Source organism: Chlorocebus sabaeus, chromosome 5, assembly GCF_047675955.1.
Source record: "Chlorocebus sabaeus isolate Y175 chromosome 5, mChlSab1.0.hap1, whole genome shotgun sequence".
Classification (NCBI taxonomy): Eukaryota; Metazoa; Chordata; class Mammalia; order Primates; family Cercopithecidae; genus Chlorocebus; species Chlorocebus sabaeus.
This window is the reverse complement of record NC_132908.1, coordinates 23335906-23356495: the sequence shown is the minus strand read 5'-3', so window position 1 is coordinate 23356495 and position 20590 is coordinate 23335906. Positions and strand designations below refer to the sequence as shown.

General features: G+C 42.7%; 1 protein-coding gene and 1 long non-coding RNA gene across 2 annotated transcripts; both read left to right on the top strand.

Moving 5' to 3' along the window:
• The first annotated feature begins 348 nt into the window (after positions 1 to 348).
• Positions 349 to 16292, top strand: LOC140711740 (uncharacterized). The gene is made up of 4 exons (XR_012093034.1): positions 349 to 1311; positions 3084 to 3278; positions 12004 to 12269; positions 15940 to 16292. It is a non-coding gene; the product is annotated as an uncharacterized lncRNA (long non-coding RNA).
• On the top strand, positions 6950 to 8455 carry LOC103215225 (dnaJ homolog subfamily C member 8). Its single transcript, XM_037990803.2, has one exon. It carries the CDS (start codon positions 6977 to 6979, stop codon positions 7736 to 7738), a length of 762 nt encoding a protein of 253 aa, XP_037846731.2. The 5' UTR covers positions 6950 to 6976; the 3' UTR covers positions 7739 to 8455.
• Positions 16293 to 20590: the final 4298 nt, after the last annotated feature.

Genomic DNA, 20590 nt, shown 5'->3' with positions numbered 1-20590 from the left:
AAAATACTGATTGGATGAGAAGATAGGAGGAACAAGATAATAAGGGGCTAGGATGGTAGTTAGTTGTGGTGAGAGAAGGAATTGTGGGTGAGGTAGGGGAGCATTTTGATAAAAGCCCAGGATCCTGGCAACTAACCCCACAGCTCATATAAGCAAGCCTAGGGAGGCTACCCTAATCTACCTCATCTATGGAGACAGCTGTGAATCGTTGTTCTGAAATGGAATGCAAAGCTGGGCGCAGTAGCTCACTCCTGTAATCCCAACGCTTTGGGAGGCCAAGGCGGGTGGATCACTCGAGGTCAGGAGTTTGAGACCAGGCTGGCCAACATGGTGAAAGCCCGTCTCTACTAAAAATACAAAAGTTAGCTGGCCTTGGGGCAGGTGCCTGTAATTCCAGCTATTCAGGAGGCTGAGGCAGGAGAATCCCTTAAACCTGGGAGGTGGGGGTTGCGGTGAGCAGAGATCGCACCACTGCACTCCAGCCCCAGCGGCAGAGCGAGACTGTCTCAAAAAGAAAAAAAGAAAGAAAGACATGGAATGAAAGCCATACAGATAAACAAGGCCACCAAGAAAGGTCACAAGGGCGAGGGATAAGTAACAATGAACATGTAATTTTGCCCATCCTTATGAACACCTGAATTCTATCCACTGATCCCTTTTGGGTCTGTGGGCCCGAAGCGGCGATTCCCTCTAAACCCCTGCTTTAGATGCAGGCGCTGCAGAGCCACTCCAAGTTATTTGTTCCAAGACCATGTGTTAAAATAAGCCTATACATTGAGTGGCATGAGGTTAAAGTTAGTGTCTTCTTTATCTTTGTGTCACTGGTACCCAACTAGCACATAGTATATGGTAGAGGCACAGTGAACATAGCAGGGATTTACATGCAGTGTTCAAGATGCTGGCAGGGTGTGAACAGGGTACCAGAACATGGGCTTTATGTAGGATTAGAGTTAGAAGCATTAGCAGCTGAAAAAATGCCAGGAAAATGATGAAATCGGCACAGTGGAAAAAGGGGGTCAGAGACCTAAAGTCTAGATGAATGCAGAAAACAGAGCACTCAGGAATAATCTTCTGCTCACCACTCCTTGAGAAATGTGACATACATGCAAAATTCTGCACCACATCTGGGACTGAAGAAGTAGATCTTTCACCTTAAAATTCCCCACTGGTAGCCACAGGGAGAGAGAATTCTCTCTAATTTGATGCTCATCAAGAGGGACTCTCATCTCCAGGACTGCCTGTGGGAGGTCAAGTCTTCCTCCCCAGGATGCTGCACTTGGATGGACTTGAAAGAGTTCCGTTTGTTCCCAAGTAAGTTCTCTCCATGCACCTGAAGCCACTGTGCCATAGCCTTCATACAAATTATGCATATAAGCAAAGAGGCTTCCCACAAAGGGTGTTGTTTCCCTTTCAGAGATAGAAAGCACATTCTTTCCACACTCCGGTGGCCCCGGGCCCAGAAGGCACACTTCTTCACAGCGCCCTCCAACCGTGTGGGGAGCACTGAAGTGGTAATTACCTTAGAAAGTGTTTTTTCCCAGTATTCGGCTGCAGAAAAATAACACGCCGCCTCTCTTTCCATGCGTCTCATGGAATTATGTAAATAGAACCAAAGCAAACCAGTCTAAATGATTATAAAATGGATTTCTAAGTGATACCTGTTACCAGACACGAATACTAAAAAAAATCCTGTTCTTCCTCAGTCACCAAGATGAAAGAATAGAATATTTAGTAAAGGATTCTTCTCCAGTGGATGATGCCTTCTGGGTTATCTGGCATTGTTGACTTGATAGAGACAACAGTCTCACCCGAGTATACACGAGGGATGAGCTCTGGCCACATTTCATGAAACTAGATGAGGAAGACACTAGATAGGGAGAATGTAAAAGTGACTCAACAAATGGAAGAACGTTTCTCAAACTTTAGCACACATCAACTCACCTGGAGGGGTGTTCAAATGCAGATTTCTGCACCCGGCTCTCAGTGATCCTGCTTCCGTGAGTCTGAGCTAGGTCCCAGGAATTTTCAAGTTTCCAGCTAATAATGATACTAGTGGTCCATAGACCACTCTTATTGTGTGACTTTTGAGGATTACCCCTCCCTTACATTCACCTGGACTGTCAAACTAGGGTCCCTGCCTACTCAACTAGAAGGGTTGGCCGTGAGCCAGGCTGTTCAATCAACAAACCCTCTCCCACAAAACCCAAATTCCTCCAATGGTGGGCTTGAGGCCAATCAGAGCCCACGGAGATGTTGGCCAAGAGATACTCTTTCCTTCTTTCCAAGGTCCTTTGTACTAAGGACTATGTAATTCTGAAGCTACAAGTGCCTTTCTTTGTAGCCCATTGAAAAGAGACTAACACAGAACCAATACAGAGAAAAGGAAAGAAGGAAGGAGAAAGGGAAGGAAAGTTCTGACAATTTTGTCCAAAGCAACCCCTGGAGCCGGTCACACCTAAACACTAGTAGACCCAAAGAACTTTGCTGGGGAGTCAAGAAATTTACCACCCCCGCCCCCCACCTTTTTAAAATCTGAAACATTTTGAGTTGGTGTTTCTGTTTAGAACAGACAGATTCCTCACTGATACTCATTTCTCTTAGCGTCTATAAAAACGTCATTAACTTGAGATTTCTGCCAAGGACACCAGCACTGGGTGAAAAGACGCACACGTATCCTGACTCAAGGGCCTGTAATTCTATCAGTGATTCTCATGGAATTTTGTAAATAGAACCAAAGCAAACCAGTCTAAATGATTATAAAATGGATTTCTAAGTGATACCTGTTACCAGACACGAATACTAAAAAAAATCCTGTTCTTTCTCAGTCACCAAGATGAAAGAATAGAATATTTAGTAAAGGATTCTTCTCCAGTGGATGATGCCTTCTGGGTTATCTGGCATTGTTGACTTGATAGCCAGAGCTCAGAGCTTGTTGTAATTCTATCAGTGTAATTATATCATGGTTCTCCAAGTCCAGCTTTGCTCATCCCAGCTCATATCCCACATAAGTTTGTCAGGCCCATGCTCCTTAGCCTTTGAGTTTCAGAATGGCTCTCCTAAAAGGAACACTCCTATTTGTCCAGTTTGTGATCCCATATTCACTGTGAGCCAGACCTACTACACAACTCCTTAATTTTTCAGTTGGCCGGGAGTGAGGTTCCAGGATGCCACAGCCCTGTGCTCTGAAGACAACAAGTCCATCGATTCAGATGGATCTGATTCACCTGACCTTAGGAGGAATACACTGAATTATTTTTCATGCCAGAGCATCCTCCCAGGTAAAATACTTCCAATGTTACCTACACCTGCCAACCCTAGAACCAACATCAAAATAGGAGGGCCACCATGTTTCTGATACCCCAGGTCAGTGTGTTCTGGAAAGTTCCATCTGCTGCCCATTATTACTTACACTGAATATATTGCTAACCCTGCTGTTGCCCTCCAAACTGTAGTCCCTTAGTCTCAGCCCCTCTCTCGGACTCCCTTAGTGTAATTTCTCTGTATCTTACTCCAAAAATACTGTAACATCATCATCAGTGTTCCTTCACCTTCTCAAACTCCTTCCATCCTGTTCTTGCCTCTCTGCCCCAGTCAACTTCTTTTTTATTTTTTATTTATTTTACTTAAAGAAAAGATCTCACTCTGTCACCCAAGCTAGAGTACAGTGGAGCAATCGCTGCTCACTGCAACCTCCAACTCCTGGGCTCAAGCAATCCTCCCACCTCAGCTTCCCAAGGAGCTGAGACTACAGGTGTGCATCACAATGCCAAGCTCATTGTTTAATTTTCTTTTTCTGTAGAGACAGGGTCTTGCTATGCTGCCCAGTGTGTACTCTCTGAAGTCAAACTCCCAGGGTTCAGTACCAGCTGTACTTCTTATTTATTACTGAATCTCTTTGGGATTCAGTTCTTTCATCTGTAGAGATAATGATAATCATTGTAGATATTTTATGCATATTTGTGTGTGCTTGAAACGACAACCTTTTTTTTTTTTTTTTGAGACGGAGTCTCGCTCTGTCGCCCGGGCTGGAGTGCGGTGGCCAGATCTCAGCTCACTGCAAGCTCCGCCTCCCGGGTTCCCGCCATTCTCCTGCCTCAGCCTCCCGAGTAGCTGGGACTACAGGCGCCTGCCACCTCGCCCGGCTAGAAACGACAATCTAAGTAAAACATTCAACACAGTTCCAGGCACATAGGAAGCATTCCATACATGTTAGCCACTACCGTGGTATAGGAATATCAGAAAAATCTCACTTCCCTAATCAACTAGCCAAAAAGCAATGTCCAATTATCTATTTTGTTTTATTTATTTATTTTTTAAGAGACAGGATCTCACTCTGTCACCCAAGCTAGAGTACAGTGGCATAATCATAGCTCACTGTAGCCTCAAACTCCTGGGTTCAAGCAATTCTCCTGCTTCAACCTCCCAAGTAGCTGGGACTACAGGTGCACACCACCATGCCTGGCTAATGTTGTAAGTTTTAAAAAATTTTTATAGAGACAGGGTCTCACTGTGTTGCCCAGGCTGGTCTGGAACTCCTGACTTTAAGTGATTTTCCTGTCTTGGCCTGCCAAAGTGCTGGGATTATAGGCACCTGCCACTGTGCCTAACCTGTTCAATTATCGTACCTCACAAATTGTTACCATCTTTAATTTAACATCAGAATGTTGAAATTTTATCTTGTTCATTCTTTCAACTAAGATATGTAACTTCATGCCTGATACATTGCAGGTACTCCATAAATGTGTTAAATGAATGCATCAATAATAATAAATATCATTTAATGATAACTCATTCTGTATAAAGCACTTTACATATTTTATGTAATCATCAAAACAAACCTGCAAAGTCATTGTCTCTTTCCCATTTGAAAGGTGAGGAAAATTAAGGATCGGAGAAGTTTTATAACTTGCTCAAATGCAAACAGCTGGCAAATGGGTAAACTTTTCCCACAGCCTCAGATTTTTCCAACCTCTTTTTGATTCATGAACCTCTCTCATAAATAAATATACTATTGTAGGTGCGGGTGTGGTGACTCATGCCTGTAATCCCAGAACTTTGGGAGGCTGAGGAAGGCGGATCATTTGAGGTCAGGAGATGGAAACCAGCCTGGCCAACGTGGTGAAACCCCGCCTCTATTAAAAATACCAAAAAAATTCACCACGCATAGTGGCACATGCCTGTAGTCCCAGCTACTCAGGAGGCTGAGGCAGGAGAATCGCTTGAACCCGGGAGGTGGAAGTTGCAGTGAGCCGAGATCACACCACAGCACTCCAGCCTGGGCAACAGAGTGAGACTCTGTCTCAAAAAATAAATAAATAAACAAACTACTGTAGGCCTTTAGGAATTTTTGAATCATTTCAGCATTGACAAGAAGGGACTTTTAATAAAAGGCTCTATTATAGCACTGTATCATCAAATAGTATGCTGTAAGGATCCTGTTACAATCTTTACAATATTAAGACAAATTTTCACTTGTCCCCATGTAACATGTGATGTAAAACTGGCAGACTTGGCTTAAATTATTTATGAAAGAAAAATGTTTGAGTTTATTTCAGGAAGGAATTTTACTGTGTTGCAAGACATTTAAAAAAGACAAAAGCTCCTTTTATGAACCGATGTTTGGAGTTCTAAATCTTGTGCTGATTTTTTTTAAGACATAATTGTTCTAAATGATAAGATGCAAGAAAAGGTTCCGGCTGATATTTGCAAGCACTTTTCTACAAATAACACGTTGCAGGTGTGGATAGTCATTATTCTTAATAAATGAAAAGCCAAATTGGATATAATTGTCACTATATTTTCTATTTTTAACATGAGCGTTGAAGGATATTTTGGCATACCTTATAAGACTTCTTATCCAATAAATGCAACTTGCAAATCTGGTGAAGGTCAGTCTGAAGTAATGTGCAGATTGATTATCATATTTTTGTTCCTCATTAACTTGCTGCATTTCAATCGTACTCTTCTGTATACTTCCTGTTGTCAAATCTAGGTCTTACAGGTGTACACTAAATAATCTATGACTGTGATGAAAACAGCCAAACTGTCTCAAAGTGACCCCAGAAGTTCATTCTGGATTGTTTTGGACAAAGATAACTAAGACCAGACTCCTACCTACTCTAGGTGAGAATGAACGGTCATGCCACAGGACCAATGGCATCCTCCCCAACCTTGGCAGAAAGGACTTATGACTTGTAGTCCCCAGGGTCTCCAAGTGCTGAGGGCTGGTATTACCAGACAGACTCCTGTCAACAGCTGGAGCACCTGGTGTTCTGTTTATTCCCCCACTCACATGTCTGCCTATAGAAAGAGCAAGCAATAAGGGAACGGGTCCCTCCACTAGAATGTAAAGTTACATGGCGTGTCTAGGACTTTCTGGCTCCATACCCTCTGCACAGCTTTTTTAAACTGGAAACAAAGTGTGCTTATTTTGCAATAAAATTAAAAGCCCCTCAGTTAAACTTAGTCCCCAGTGATCTTCTGCAAAAGTCTAAAGTGGCAGGAAGAAGAAGGAAAAACAGAACAAGACTTGGAATTGTTCATGCATCCAAGACTTAGGTTTGAGCCAATGCAATAAGACATGAAACATGTTTGCAGACATAAATATTAGAAAGGAAGAGATAAAATTATGATTATTTGTAAATTATTTATTTGCATACCTATGAAGTCTAGAGAACAATATGATTGATTTTTAAATGAACTAAAAGGATAGATGCAAAGTAAGTATATAAAAATAAATCATATTCCCACTCACCACTTAAAAAGTATATATAAGGAAAAGAGAAATTCTGTTCCCGACATAATTGAACCAGAGCAAAAAAAAAGTAAATAAATTTTACCCCCCAAAAAAATGCTACTTATAAAACTATTTCTAGTTATATGTGTAAATAACCCTTATTAAATGTAGCTACAAATTATACCCCTGGATAAGAAAGCTAAAAATATAGATGGGTCACGTGGTGGCTGGGCCGGGGAAATGGCGGCTTCAGGAGAGAGCGGGACTTCGGGTAGCGGAGGCAGCACCGAGGAAGCCTTTATGACCTTCTACAGTGAGGTGAAACAAATAGAGAAGAGAGACTCGGTTCTAACATCGAAAAATCAGATTGAAAGACTGACCCGTCCTGGTTCCTCTTACTTCAATTTGAACCCATTTGAGGTTCTTCAGATAGATCCTGAAGTTACAGATGAGGAAATAAAAAAGAGGTTTCGGCAGTTATCCATCTTGGTGCATCCTGACAAAAATCAAGATGATGCTGACAGAGCACAAAAGGCTTTTGAAGCTGTGGACAAAGCTTACAAGTTGCTACTGGATCAGGAGCAAAAGAAGAGGGCCCTGGATGTAATTCAGGCAGGAAAAGAATACGTGGAACACACTGTGAAAGAGCGAAAAAAACAGTTAAAGAAGGAAGGAAAACCTACAATTGTAGAGGAGGATGATCCTGAACTGTTCAAACAAGCTGTATATAAACAGACAATGAAACTCTTTGCTGAGCTGGAAATTAAAAGGAAAGAGAGAGAAGCCAAAGAGATGCATGAAAGGAAACGACAAAGGGAAGAAGAGATTGAAGCTCAAGAAAAAGCCAAACGGGAAAGAGAGTGGCAGAAAAACTTTGAGGAAAGTCGAGATGGTCGTGTGGACAGCTGGCGAAACTTCCAAGCCAATACAAAGGGGAAGAAAGAGAAGAAAAATCGGACCTTCCTGAGACCACCAAAAGTAAAAATGGAGCAGCGTGAGTGACCACCCAGGTCACAGGCACAGAACCTTCCCCCTGCTATCTCCCTTCCTGCTTCGAAGGACTCATTATTTCCTCCCACTTCCACCCCAACATAGAGTAGAATTTGCTTTTTAGTCCATTTTGTTTTCAATACAATTTAATATTGATCAGAGTAATTCTTTTGTACATTGAAATGAGGGGCTTGGTTTAAAAAAAGACCTTCCCCTCTCCCTGCCCCTAGAACAACCAGGATTAGAAGGTGCCACCATTGGTGCTGCCTTCTCTTCCCACAGCCTGTAACTCAGTGTTTTGTACTTCACTGAATTGTGATGGTTAGAAACTTCGTGGATAGTTTGTGGAAATCATCCGATTAAACATACTGCTTAAAATGGTGTTGCTGTGACTTCAGAGACAAGCCTGGAAGGGGCACCTTAGGAAGCCCCTTCACTTCAGTTGCTCGCTTCTGGGTGTGCTCCCTTCGAAGGCCCAGATGAGACAGGGAACACTTGTGGGCACACAGCGGCACCTGATGCCCTGATGCCCTGCAGTGTTTGGCATGTGCCCCCGTCTACTGACCAATCAGCGTGGCATGAGGTCCACGCCACCCAAACCTTTCACTTTCCAAAGAGCTAGCCGTCCTCCACCCAGTACCATGTCCTAGCCTGTCTGCATTTGTTAGTGGTAATATTCTTTATGTATAATAAATTTTTATACCCAAAAAAAAAAAAAAAAAAAAGAAAGCTAAAAATATTATAAAATATAAATTTATAACAAAGTAACATATAGAGACAATTTAATTATTATTCTTACAGCTCTCACAACAAAGGATACTCTCATTATCCTTGTTTTTCAGGGGAGAAAACTGATGCTAAGAGATATTAAGTAAGTTGCCTAGAACAGTTAGTAGTAAGGGCTGGATTAAGTCAGACACCAAAGCATGTATATTTAAGAACTCTGCCATATTGCCTTCCAAATCCATGTCACATCCCCATGAAATGTCTGTCTTGATGCAGAATTTCACAAAAACTTTTAATCTTGGACAATATAAAGAAAAAGAAATGTAATGGGAGATAAACAACTACTTCTGCCAGATGACTGAAATCTATTAGAGGGCTGCAATAATTAAAATACCAGAGTACTAGCCCGGTGCGGTGGCTCACGCCTGTAATCCCAGCACTTTGGGAGACCGAGGCAGGCAGATCACAAAGTCAAGAGATCAATATCATCCTGGCCAACATGGTGAAACCCCATCTCTACTAAAAATACAAAAATTAGCTGGGAGTGCTGGCATACACCTGTAGTCCCAGTTACTCAGGAGGCTGAGGCAGGAGAATCGCTTGGACCTGAGAGGCAGAGCTTGCAATGAGCCGAGATCTCGCCACTGCACTCCAGCCTGGCGATAGAGTGAGACTCCATCTCAAAAAAAAAAAAAAAAAGCATAGTAGGAGAGCATGAATGGAAGAGAGGCCCAATGACTGCCAAGACCTAGCTGAGAGTCAGGGTGGAGGTGGCCAAACTGCACCGTAGGGGGTGGTGGAGCATCCAGATTGGCAGAGTAAAACCCATAGGAGGAACTCATTATGCAGATGGCCTGGCAGAGGAACCAAATTATGGTAAGGCCAAAGACAGTGGGCAGAAAAAGGTAGGCAGGAGAATTCAGCTCCTTGCCTCTGATGATACTGAATGAAAAGCTCATTTTGTCTGAAATGTCTTGGTCACAGGAATGGATGAAGTAGCAGGAGCTAAAGCCAGTGAGAGCCAGTGAGTAGACTGGGTTAAAACGGAAGATGAATGTTCTGAGAGCCACAAAAGAGTGGGAAAATGGGAATATGCTTGCCTGGAATGCAATACAAGCCAAAGAGGAGCCTTCTATGGGGAAGCTTTCTTTCATCTCTGGTTGTCTATGTCCCTAAAGGGAAACAGCTTCATTTCCAATCACTACAATAGACTGAGATCCACCACGGCTTATCACAGTTTGAAAAGCAGGGATCATATTTCAACTTTGGGCTTTCTCTTCAAATAAGGTTAATAAACAGTCTTGGAAAGAAGCATATGGTGGAAAGGAAAATGTTTACATTAAATTTTAAACTTGTTTCTTTGTGCTGGATATCTTCCCATTCTCCTGTAAATTCTCTCTCCCCTTCTCCACCAGGACAGGATTGCTAAAGGCTAAGCTGTGTAGATGTCATTACGAGACCCCGAGACCAAGGCTGGGGCTAGGGTAGGGAGAGTGAGGCATTGACGGTGGAACATTTAAGAAGGCTCTCACTTTCAGGGCTGTGCAAGTGCTCCGTGCCCAGTCCTGACAGTGAGGGCCTCCTTAATTGTTGATCCCTGGATGCCTCACTCACTACATCCTTATTGGTTCTATCAGTGGGGACTTCCTTCTGGTAGGAAGTCAGACACAGGGTCAACGGTGAAGTCAGGTTGAGGTAGGGCAGGCAAGCTCCGAAACTGGAGCTTAGCATGGGAAGATTCTTGGCTTCACCCAGGAAAGAATTCAAGAGCTAGCCAGTGGTAGAAGAAGACAGTTGCATGAAGGCAGCAGTGTTACAGCTCCGTTGATGCTCCTGCAGAGCAGGGCTCCCCCATCTTAGACAGTGTGTGGAGAGTAGCAGCTCAGGGGCAGGTCTCCAGCCATATTAATACCCACTTTTAATTACATGCGAATTAACAGATGGGTTATTTCAAAATTTCTAGAAAAAGGGTGCCATGGAAAGGGGCAATAACTTTCAGGTGTTGCCATGGCAATGATAAACTGTCATGGCACTGGTGGGCATATCTTATGGAGAGGTGCTGTTGGTGCCTCGTCCCTGTTTCAGCCAGTCTTCAATCTGGTCCAGGATTGAGTTCCACCTCCTACCTTAAGGTTATTTGTTTCCCTGGTTGGCTGCAGCCCCTGACGATCAGTGCTGCACCCAAAGCCCTTGCCATACAAAGCTCTCTTACTTTCACTTGTCCCTTAGAGCCTAGAGGTGGTAACTCTTGTCTGCTACTAACCCAGATAATTGCACTGTCTTCTGTGGTTCTTCTATACCCAAACATCTGTAAATAAGCCCTTTGTAAATAAACATTCTTTGAATAATCTTATTCTGAGTACGCCATCTTCTTTCCATTGAGACCCTGATAAATATATGTCCCTCATCCAGGCTCTGCCATTTGTAGAGTACTATGAATTAATATTTTATGAGCCCTGTAATTATCTTGTGAATAACCCAACTATATTGCATCATACCTTTTTACATTAAAAGCATTCATTATGTAAATAGGCACATTTCTTTTTAAATACCACATTTTTGGGGCATGGCTGTTTTGGCCTCAAAAAAAATAAAAGTTGTCCTGGTCTTTCCTAATGCCCATTGAGACCATGATGTCAACAAAGCAGCAGTGATGGATAATGATTTAGAAAACCGGCTTAGAATTAGACAGACTAATCCCAGCTCATCTTCTTCCTTGCTGTGTGACTTTGGACAAGTTGCTTGCTCCAACGGATGTAGAGGCTGCAGCTATTGGCTTTTTTTTTTTTTTTTTCCTTCTAAAATTGGACGGTCTTTCTGAAAATATTTCCCATGCCAGGCCGGGCACGGTGGCTCACACCTGTAATCCCAGCACTTTGGGAGGCCAAGGTGGGCAAATCACGAGATCAGGAGATCGAGACCATCCTGGCCAATATGGTGAAACCCCATCTCTACTAAAAATACAAAAAATTAGCCAGGTGTGGTGGCGGGCACCTAGTCCCAGCTATCTGGAGGGCTGAGGCAGAATTGCTTGAACTCTGGAGGTGGAGGTTGCAGTGAGCAGAGATCATGCCACTGTACTCCAGACTGGGCAACAGAGCGAGATGCCATCTCAAAAAATATATATATTTCCCATGCCAGTACCCAGGCTCAACTCCTATATTGTGATGTGACCCCAATTGAGACACCAAGTCTTGTCTCTTTAAATTGAAGCTCTCAGCTCCTGGGAAAAATCACACAAATCTTCAGCTTCCATATTCGTTAGCTCACACCTTTCCTTGCCAACTGACAGCAAATTGTATGCACCTGAAGGGAGCAGAGTTGGAGACCAACTCCGCAGGGGCAAGATGTCTAAAACAACAAAACGTGAGTTATTTTTGCAATGTTTCTTTTTCAGGCCCTCCCACTCCCTGTATTATCTGGCTGAGGTGTGAATGGCTGACTCCAGCAGGTATCAGAACAGATGGAACCAGCTAATTATGTCTCTTACATGTGAGTAGAGATAAAGCTGTTAATTGCTAATTGTACACTCCTCCCATTTCCCATCCCAGGGCGCTGGGGCAGAGACCACGTCCTAAACCCAACTCAAACGTGGCCTGTGCTCTTGGCTGAAGAAAAGCGTGGAAAGCAGTTGGAGACCTGCATCCCCAGGACTGTCAGCCCTTCTCCAGGGCTAGCAACAAGCAGAGTGTAACAGTGAGAAGATGCTCATGGCAGTCTCCAGATAGCTGTGCCCTCAGCCCAGGACGACTCAGCCAATGAAGACTCAGCTAATGAAAGCTCAGCATGGAGGTGGCAAAGGGCTGCACACCCACCAGCAAGTGACATCTGGTAATTGTTTCCAGGGTGCTCCAGGGTCAACTTAGTTCCCCAGAAGCCACATAATCCTGAGCTCTCTAGGCTTGTATGCAGCTCCTGACTGGACACCGAAAAGCGCTGTAATCTGCAATCTTCCTCCATCTTCCAAGCCTTAAGATCATGTCTCATGACGGTCACAGGATTTTAAGCTAATCAGCATCTCTTTTTGGGAAACATCCCTACCCTATTCCCATTAGATGTGAGTTGGAGAGGTGGTCCAATCATATACTGCAATGTAACAGAATATTTCATTCCTATGGCCACAGTAATTGGTTTAGGGAAGGTCAGGTGACACTAATTTGGCCAATCAGAGGCACTCCCAAGACAAGTTAAAATTCTTTCCAGGCTGGAGTCTGATGGCGCCATCATAGTTCATTGCAGCCCAGATCTCCTGGGTTCAAGTGACCCAAGCAGCTAGGACTACAGATGCATGCCACCACACTGGCTAATTTCTTTTTTTGTAAAGACAGGATGTCACTATGTTACCCAGGCTGGTCTAGAACTCCTAGCCTCAAGCAATCCTCCCACCTTAACCTCCCAAAGCGCTGGGATTACAAGCATGAGCCACCATGCTCGATCTGAAATTCTTGGGAAGGAAGCATTCTTTTTTTTTTTTTTTTTTTTTTTTTGAGACAGAGTGTTGCTCTGTTGCCCGGCTGAAGTGTAGAGGCATGATCTATGCTCACCGCAACCTCCGCCTTTTGGCCTTTTGGGTTCAAGCAATTCTCATGCCTCGACCTCCTGAATAGCTGGGATAACAGGTACACACCACCATTCTCAGCTATTTTTTGTATTTTAAGTAGAGACAAGGTTTCACCATGTTGGCCAGGCTTGTCTCAAACTCCTGGCCTCAAGCAATCCTCCCACCTTAGCTTCCCAAAGTGCTGGGATTATAGGCATGAGCCACCCATGCCCAGTCTAAAATTCTTGGGAAAGATACATTATTTGGAATTGCTGCACTAGGGATATTGTAAGCTACCAGTGTCCCCTACCTTTCTTTTTTCACAGGTATAGCATATGCTGTTGGTGCCCTGTGCCATATCCCCTTGGCCCACCTGAGCTTATGTAGGTAAACTGTGATAGACAGTTTCCAACCTCAAGCATTTGCATCTCTCCTCTCTGCCTGAAGGCTTTTGCTAGTACCCAGGACCCTTCTCTGCCACCTTCAAGTGGGGGAGAGCTGATGCTCTCAGGTGATCTTCAGCCAATGGGAAATGGAAAACCGTAAATAAATTTCCTAGCATCCTTGCCCTTGGCTGAGACAATCCTGAGGCTGCTCCACGTAGTCTCTAACAAGATCCCAGCATGACCTGCCCATGGGGCCACTTGCTCCTCAGTACACTTTTTACTGATTTTTCTCCCATCTGTCTTATCCTCTCCATTTCCTCACTTGTGCTTCCTGAGATCACCTCTTGTGTTAGTTTGGTCCTTCTGTTGAGATTAGACATGTGAGAAGTTTACTGGAGAAATACCTGTGAAGGCAAAAGGAGAGGGAGCTGGAGAAGGCGGGGAGAAGCTCAGACTCCAATACGGGACTCACACTGCAGCAGAGAGAGGGAAGGAGGGATAATTGGGCAGGAAGAGACATAGACTGCAGCCTAATTCCAAGATAAGTTTGGCCAGGCCAGTGAGGGGTTCTCAAAGACACCTGTCAGTCAAGAACCACATCTTGTAGGAATGGGCCTCCCTTGGTGGCCTCACTGTGCTGTTATTAGCTGGGTACAGTCTGAGGGAAGTACGGCTTTGGTGTAAAGGTGGTGTCACAGAAGAGTAAGAGCAGGGCTATTAGTCAATCATGCTCCTGCCGCAGAACATCTGAGTGGTTCATTGTCATGACCACATCTCCCAAATAAACTACTGTACCACAGGGTCTGCTTTTGGTGGTGATGGTGGTGGTAGGGGAACCCAAACTGAGATGATGAAAATCCCTGAAAATGAACCATATGTAAAAGAAAGCAAAGCCAATCGTTTGAGCACCTGGATCCAACCATTCCTGATGTCAGTAGCCCGCTGAATGTTACAGCTAAATAAGCCAATACAATTTCCTCTAGTTGTTTTTTGTTTGTTTGTTTTTCTCTTTATTGTTGCTATATAATCTAGTTAGAGTTGGATTTCTGTCGATGAGAACCAAAAGAGTCCAGACTAACACAGACATTGTAACTATCCATTTTTACTAGTGTTGGTCTGAAATTCATTTTGCTTACCTTGGAATTGTTAAGCTAACCATGGTGAAAATTGACTTCCCTTAGCCTTTGTTATGACCATCTTTGACCCTCTTCCTTCTCCCTGCCCAGAACAGCCAGTATGTCATCCAGATGGAACTCTTCAAGTATAGTAGAACACATGTTTATCCATCCATGGCTGTACGCTGACTCTAGATCACTCTGTTTCTCATGATTTGTAAAATAAGTGCATAGGTGTTGTGTGGAATGCTGACATGAGCACATAGGTCTACTCTGCGCCGTGTCAGGCAGCCAAGGAAAGGAATCAAGATGCCTGGAGACCAACAGGACCGAGGACAGCAAGGCAGGGTGATGCAGCCCAGCCTCAGTGACTGATTCTAGAAATACGGATAAATGGGATGGGTGCGGTGGCTCATGCCTATAATCCCAGCACTTTGGGAGGTCAAGGCAGGCGGATCACCTGAGGTCAGGAGTTGGTGACCAGCCTGGCCAACATGGCGAAACCTCGCCTCTACTAAAAATACAAAAATTAGCCAGGCATGGTAGTGTGTGTCTGTAGTCCCAGTTACTCAGGAGACTGAGGCAGGAGAATTGCTTGAACTTGGGAGGTGGAGGTTGCAGTGAGCCGAGATCGCACCACTGCATTCCAACCTGGGCAAGAGAGTGAGACTCCGTCTCAAAAAAAAAAAAAGGGAAAAAGAAAAGAGAAATACAGATAAATTGGCAGACTTACTTAGAGACCAACAGGCATAATCACCCCAGAATCAGCGCAATCCTGAGGTCTCTAGGTACCAGCTTATATGCAGCTCCTGACAGGACACTGAACAGTGCTGCCATCTGGAATCTTCCTCCATCTTCCAAGCCTTAAGACCATGTCTTGTGATGGTCACAGGATTTTAAGCTAATCAGCATCTCTTTTAGAGAAACATCCCTTTCCCATTTCCAGTAGATGTGAGTTTCAGAAACATCAACTCTAAAAAAGGAGAGTTTCTTTAGCAAGGATTTTACACAGTGGTTAACAAAGGACATAACTCAAGTGCCCCTTCTTTCTTCTTTTGTGTGTAACTTCCACACAGAATCTGTCTCATTGGGTTAATATTACCCAAAAGCAAATCCCATTTAACAGAGAACACGTGATAATAAGGCTGCTCTCAGTAAATGGGTTCAGACTGCAAGAGGACCAGAAATGGAAAATGGAGGTGCATAATTTTTTCTTTAGCTTGATGTGCACAAATACCATATGGCTATGAGGAATGAGTACATTCTTCCTAAATGCCCGGCCAGAATGGGAATACAGAAGCCACACACATTTTGTACACAACATCATTCCGCCTTGAGACATGTGTTTTCAAGTTTATGTGTCTTGGGAAAATAAGGATCACTTATTTTGAGCTGTAGTGATTAATTTTTGTGTCCAAATAAGTATTTATTTGTCCTTTTGTACAGAACTCTTTGCCTTCAGGCGCTGCGATGGGTGGTGAAGAACTGAAATACACAAGCCTTGGGGCTTCCCTTTGTCCATGAAACTGCAGAAAATGCTGGCTTGAGAGAACTCAGGTGAGAAAGCTGCTGCAGGAGCCAGAAACCTTGGCAAAGACTTTTTCTTTGCAAGTAAGAAAGCTGGTTAGGAAAGAGGACCAACTGTTCCTTCTAAATTCCTAGGGAGTGGAGGGTACGTGAGGCCCTGTGATTCATTGGCCAGGAGTATCTGCTCCAGCTGCCAGGCCAGAGTGATCAATCCAAAAGTGCTTCTGAAAATGAGGCCAGACCCACATTAATGAAGCCTGATTGCCTCAGAATTATTGTCGGATTAATTAGCAGCTTTGCCAGTAGCCCATGTGTTCAGGGTCAGTAACAATTTATGGTGAGTCACATTTAAGTAATTTCACTCAATTCAACCAGCATTTGCTGCACCTCCTAAGCACAGAGTTTTAGGGAAACCCAATGTAAGAACAGGGTCTGAACTGGACTTCTGATGCCAAGGATTCTAGGCCTAGCTCTGCCATATACAAGTCATTTACCAGTAGGAAAAAAATCACTTTGTCTTTCTGGCTTCAGTTTCCCCATTTGGCAAAAAGAAAAAGAAAAAAAAAAAAAAGGTGGGATGGAATTGACTCAATAGTCAGTCAGTTTCCTCCAATATCAATGAGGTAGGAGGTGGAGCTCTACTCCAGAGACAGGGCCTGGACACCAGATTAGATTGAGGAGTAGCTAAAAAAGGGCCAGGGTGAAAGCAGCTTTAAATCAGACACACCCACTAGTGTGCCATGTCAATTTGCTGTTGCCATGGCAACACCTAGGCATCACTGCCCCTTTCCATGGCAATGACCCAATGACCCAAAAGTTAGAACGCTTTCCCTAGAACTTTCTGCATAAACTGCCTCTTAATCTTCATGCAATTAAAAGTGGGTATAAATATGACTACAAAACTGCCCTGAGCTGCTACTTTCTGCCTATGAGGTAGCCCTGCTCTGCAGGAGCAGTCACAGAGCTATAACACTGCCTGTTCAATACAGCTGTTTTCTTCTACCTCTGGCTTGCCCTTGAATTCCTTCCTGGGCAAAGCCAAGAACTCTCACAGGCTCCACGTTGGGGCTTGCCTGTCCTGCATCACCAAGACACAGTCTGTATTATTTCTGAGAGCTTGAAATGTAAAATTAGATAACACACACACACACAAAAGGAAAATTTCATTAATTCCATGAATGTGTTTATCCACAAATATTTACCAATCAGTTCCTACTAGGTTCCAGACACTATACAAAATAATGTAAGATAAGCTTACCTTCAAAGACATACAGTCTATTGGGGAAGACCATGAAAAAATGCACAGTTGGAGCACAGGCACAGAGCAGGGAGCTTTTGAATTAGAAGGCGGGTAGCAAAGTTGTGCCAGAGGAAGTAGCATTGTACTGAGAAATAAAAAAAGAGATGAAAGGCATCTCGTCAAAGAGTACAGAATTTAATAAGACATAGAGTCACGATAAAAGTATGTTGGGGGAATGAAGGTGTATTCTGTGAGAATAATAAGGAACGTGGCAGGAAAGCTGCATTAGAGCTAGGTTATAGGAGAGCATTTTTGTTTGGAACTAAATTCTGGAAGCCAAGGGAATCTACTGAAGGAATATGATATGACGTGGTCAGATTTTGATTCTGTGGCAGTCTAGAAGCAGAGAGGAAGATAAATTGTTGAGGGAGGAGGTTAAACACAAGGAAGCCCATCAGGAGGCTTTTACAATTATCTAGACAAGGGATGGTGCTGATCTCACCTAAGACCATGAAGCTAGAGAGAATAAAGGTGAAACAAGCAATGTTTTAACAGTGGATATTGTAATGCTTGGTGACTGATTAAATATGGGAAATCCATAGTGTTGAGTGTCCATATCAACTGCTAGATTTCATTTCTGGGTGTCTTGGGGAAGGGGGTGCCATTTACTAAATAGAGAATGTGCCAGGAGGAAGTGGTTTGGAAGGAGAGCCATGAAATGAGGCCCAGCTCTCTCATGCTGTATCTGAGTCACGATTGATATCCTAAGGCATAGGCCCAGTAAGAAGCTGGAGATGTGAAAATCATCAGCATAGATGAGAACCTGAACCATGAATGGAATGGATATTGCCAGGAAGACTGGAAAGACTGAGAAGACCAAAGTAATATTGAACAGAGCCTGGGGGGTCTAAAGAACAGTCTAGAAAGAACATGGAAGAGGGTTGGACAGAGAAGCAGGAAGTAATCCATACTAACTATATAATTATAATTAGTATATTGAAGTATATCCCGGCATTGAGAGGATGTGTGGATAGAGAGAGAGATGGAGAGAGAGATTTGATAGCTATATGGATGGAAGGATGGATGGAGAGGTAGGTGGATGGATGGATGGATGGATGGATGGATGGATGGATTAGATAGATGATTGATAGATAGATAGATAGATAGATAGATAGATAGATAGATAGATAGATAGAATTGATAGACACATGGATGGAAAGATGGATGAATTGGTAGATGATAGATAGATAGATAGATAGATAGATAGATAGATAGATAGATAGATAGAATTGATAGACACATGGATGGAAAGATGGATGAATTGGTAGATGATAGATAGATAGATAGATAGATAGATAGATAGATAGATAGATAGATAGAATTGATAGGTAGATATATGGAAAGATGAATGGATAGGTGGATGGATAGAAAAAGATTGCAAGAATTTACGGGGTGAGCAATCAGGGGGTCAGATACCCCAGAAATGTCAAAAAGACAAGGATGGAAAATTGTCCATGGGATTTGGCTCCAGGAAGTTCATTGCTGATCTCATCAAGAACAATCTCTGTGGAGTCAGGGAAGTCAGATTGCAGGGTGTTCAGCAAGCCCTCATTGCGAGAAGTGTGGCAAGAAGTGTAGACTACTCTTTCAAGCAGCAAAAAGGGAAAATAGAGAAAATACAGGATGCTATCTCAGGAAGGTGAAGAAAGTTTGGTTTTTTTTCCAGTATGGCAGAAACTTGAGCACAGTTTTAGATTTAAAAGAAAGAGCCAATAGAGGATAGGTTGAAGATAAAGGAGAGATGATCATTGACAAGAGGGTCTGGGATCCAAAACCCAGATTGCAGGATCCTTATTAGACAAGAGGAGTTCATTGCTTTCTCTGAAACAGAAAGGAAGGAAGAAAGTTTAGAAACAAATCATCGTAAAGGCATTAGCAGAAGAATGAGGTTGGTCTCCCCAAACCAAGAGATCTTGGTTTTCTTAGGGAAAAATCAGAAAATGGTAGACAATGTGAGGCATGAGGTAAACTATTGAAGTGGCCACTAGTGAGAATAGGAGCCAGAATTGCCAAGGGACAAGGACATGGATTCCTGGGATCACGGAGGCTCCCACTGGGGTTTAAACCATGAACATAGTAAAGCTACTGCCCTAATGAAGGAATGGAGAACTCTAATGGTTGAGTCAATCAAGGATAAATAGGAATAGAACTTTCCACCATTATCTTGGGTTCTACCTCTGCTCTTTCTGCAATCCACCAAGCCCCATAAACTTGCTAGAAGTTACACTGTGTCTGCAGTTATAATAGTTAAAATATGCTCTCACTTGACCCCAGGATTCTCATTAGCTGGGTTACCCTCTCCAACCTCATCAGTAGACAAGAAGCTTGGCAAAAACAAATTAAACTTTTAAAGTTACCCAAGTAAAATATACTTTTGTAAAAAAAAATGCATCTAAACAAAACAGTACAGTAAAATCACCCATAATCCCAATAATCAGATAACTATAGTTAATATGTGAGTAGATAGATAGATAGATAGATAGATAGATAGATAGATAGATAGATAAAATTGATGACTAGATGGATGGAAAGATAAGTGGATACGTAGATTGGTGGATGGATGGATAGCTAGATAACTTAGAAATAAAGAAATAATTGATAGATGAATGGATAGATACATGGATGGATGGATGGATGGATATAGATAGATAGATAACTGATAGATGGATAGATACATACATACATGCATACATATGTACATAGATATAATTGATGGATGGAAAGATGATTGAATAGATAGGCAGATGGATGAATAGATGGATATATAGAAAGTGAAAGCACAAATGATGAAGCAAATGTGGCAAAATTTAATAGATGAATCTGAATAAAGAATATACAGGTATTTTTACACTATTGTTGCAATTGTTCTGTATGACTAATATAAATAAAAATTTTTAAATACTGAGAAACGTGAGTTGCTTTCAATCTGTGAAATGAGCATGACACAAACTTTAGAAACCGTTGTTCTACCTTGTAGAAAGTCTTTATTTTGGCATGTGAATGGCACTTTTCCTTGATATCTATCACTGATACAGATTTTCTCCTATTTTTAAAATATTTCTTTGGCCATTTCAATTATATGAGCTCTTTTTAATTGTAATTCTCACAATGAACAATAGTAAAAGTGAGGCTCACCAGTTAGTAAAATTTGGTTTCTTATCTAAGGACATGGATCATATGAAGATTTTCATTCCAAGAATGTCGTGACCTACTGTTGGCTTATCGCCACAGATGAACAGAAACACTTCCCTCTCCCCATTTTAAAGTATG

What these genes read in the sequence shown, in the direction of transcription:
- LOC103215225 (XM_037990803.2), top strand. Translation starts at nt 6,977, where the DNA reads ATGGCGGCTTCAGGAGAGAGCGGGACTTCGGGTAGCGGAGGCAGCACC.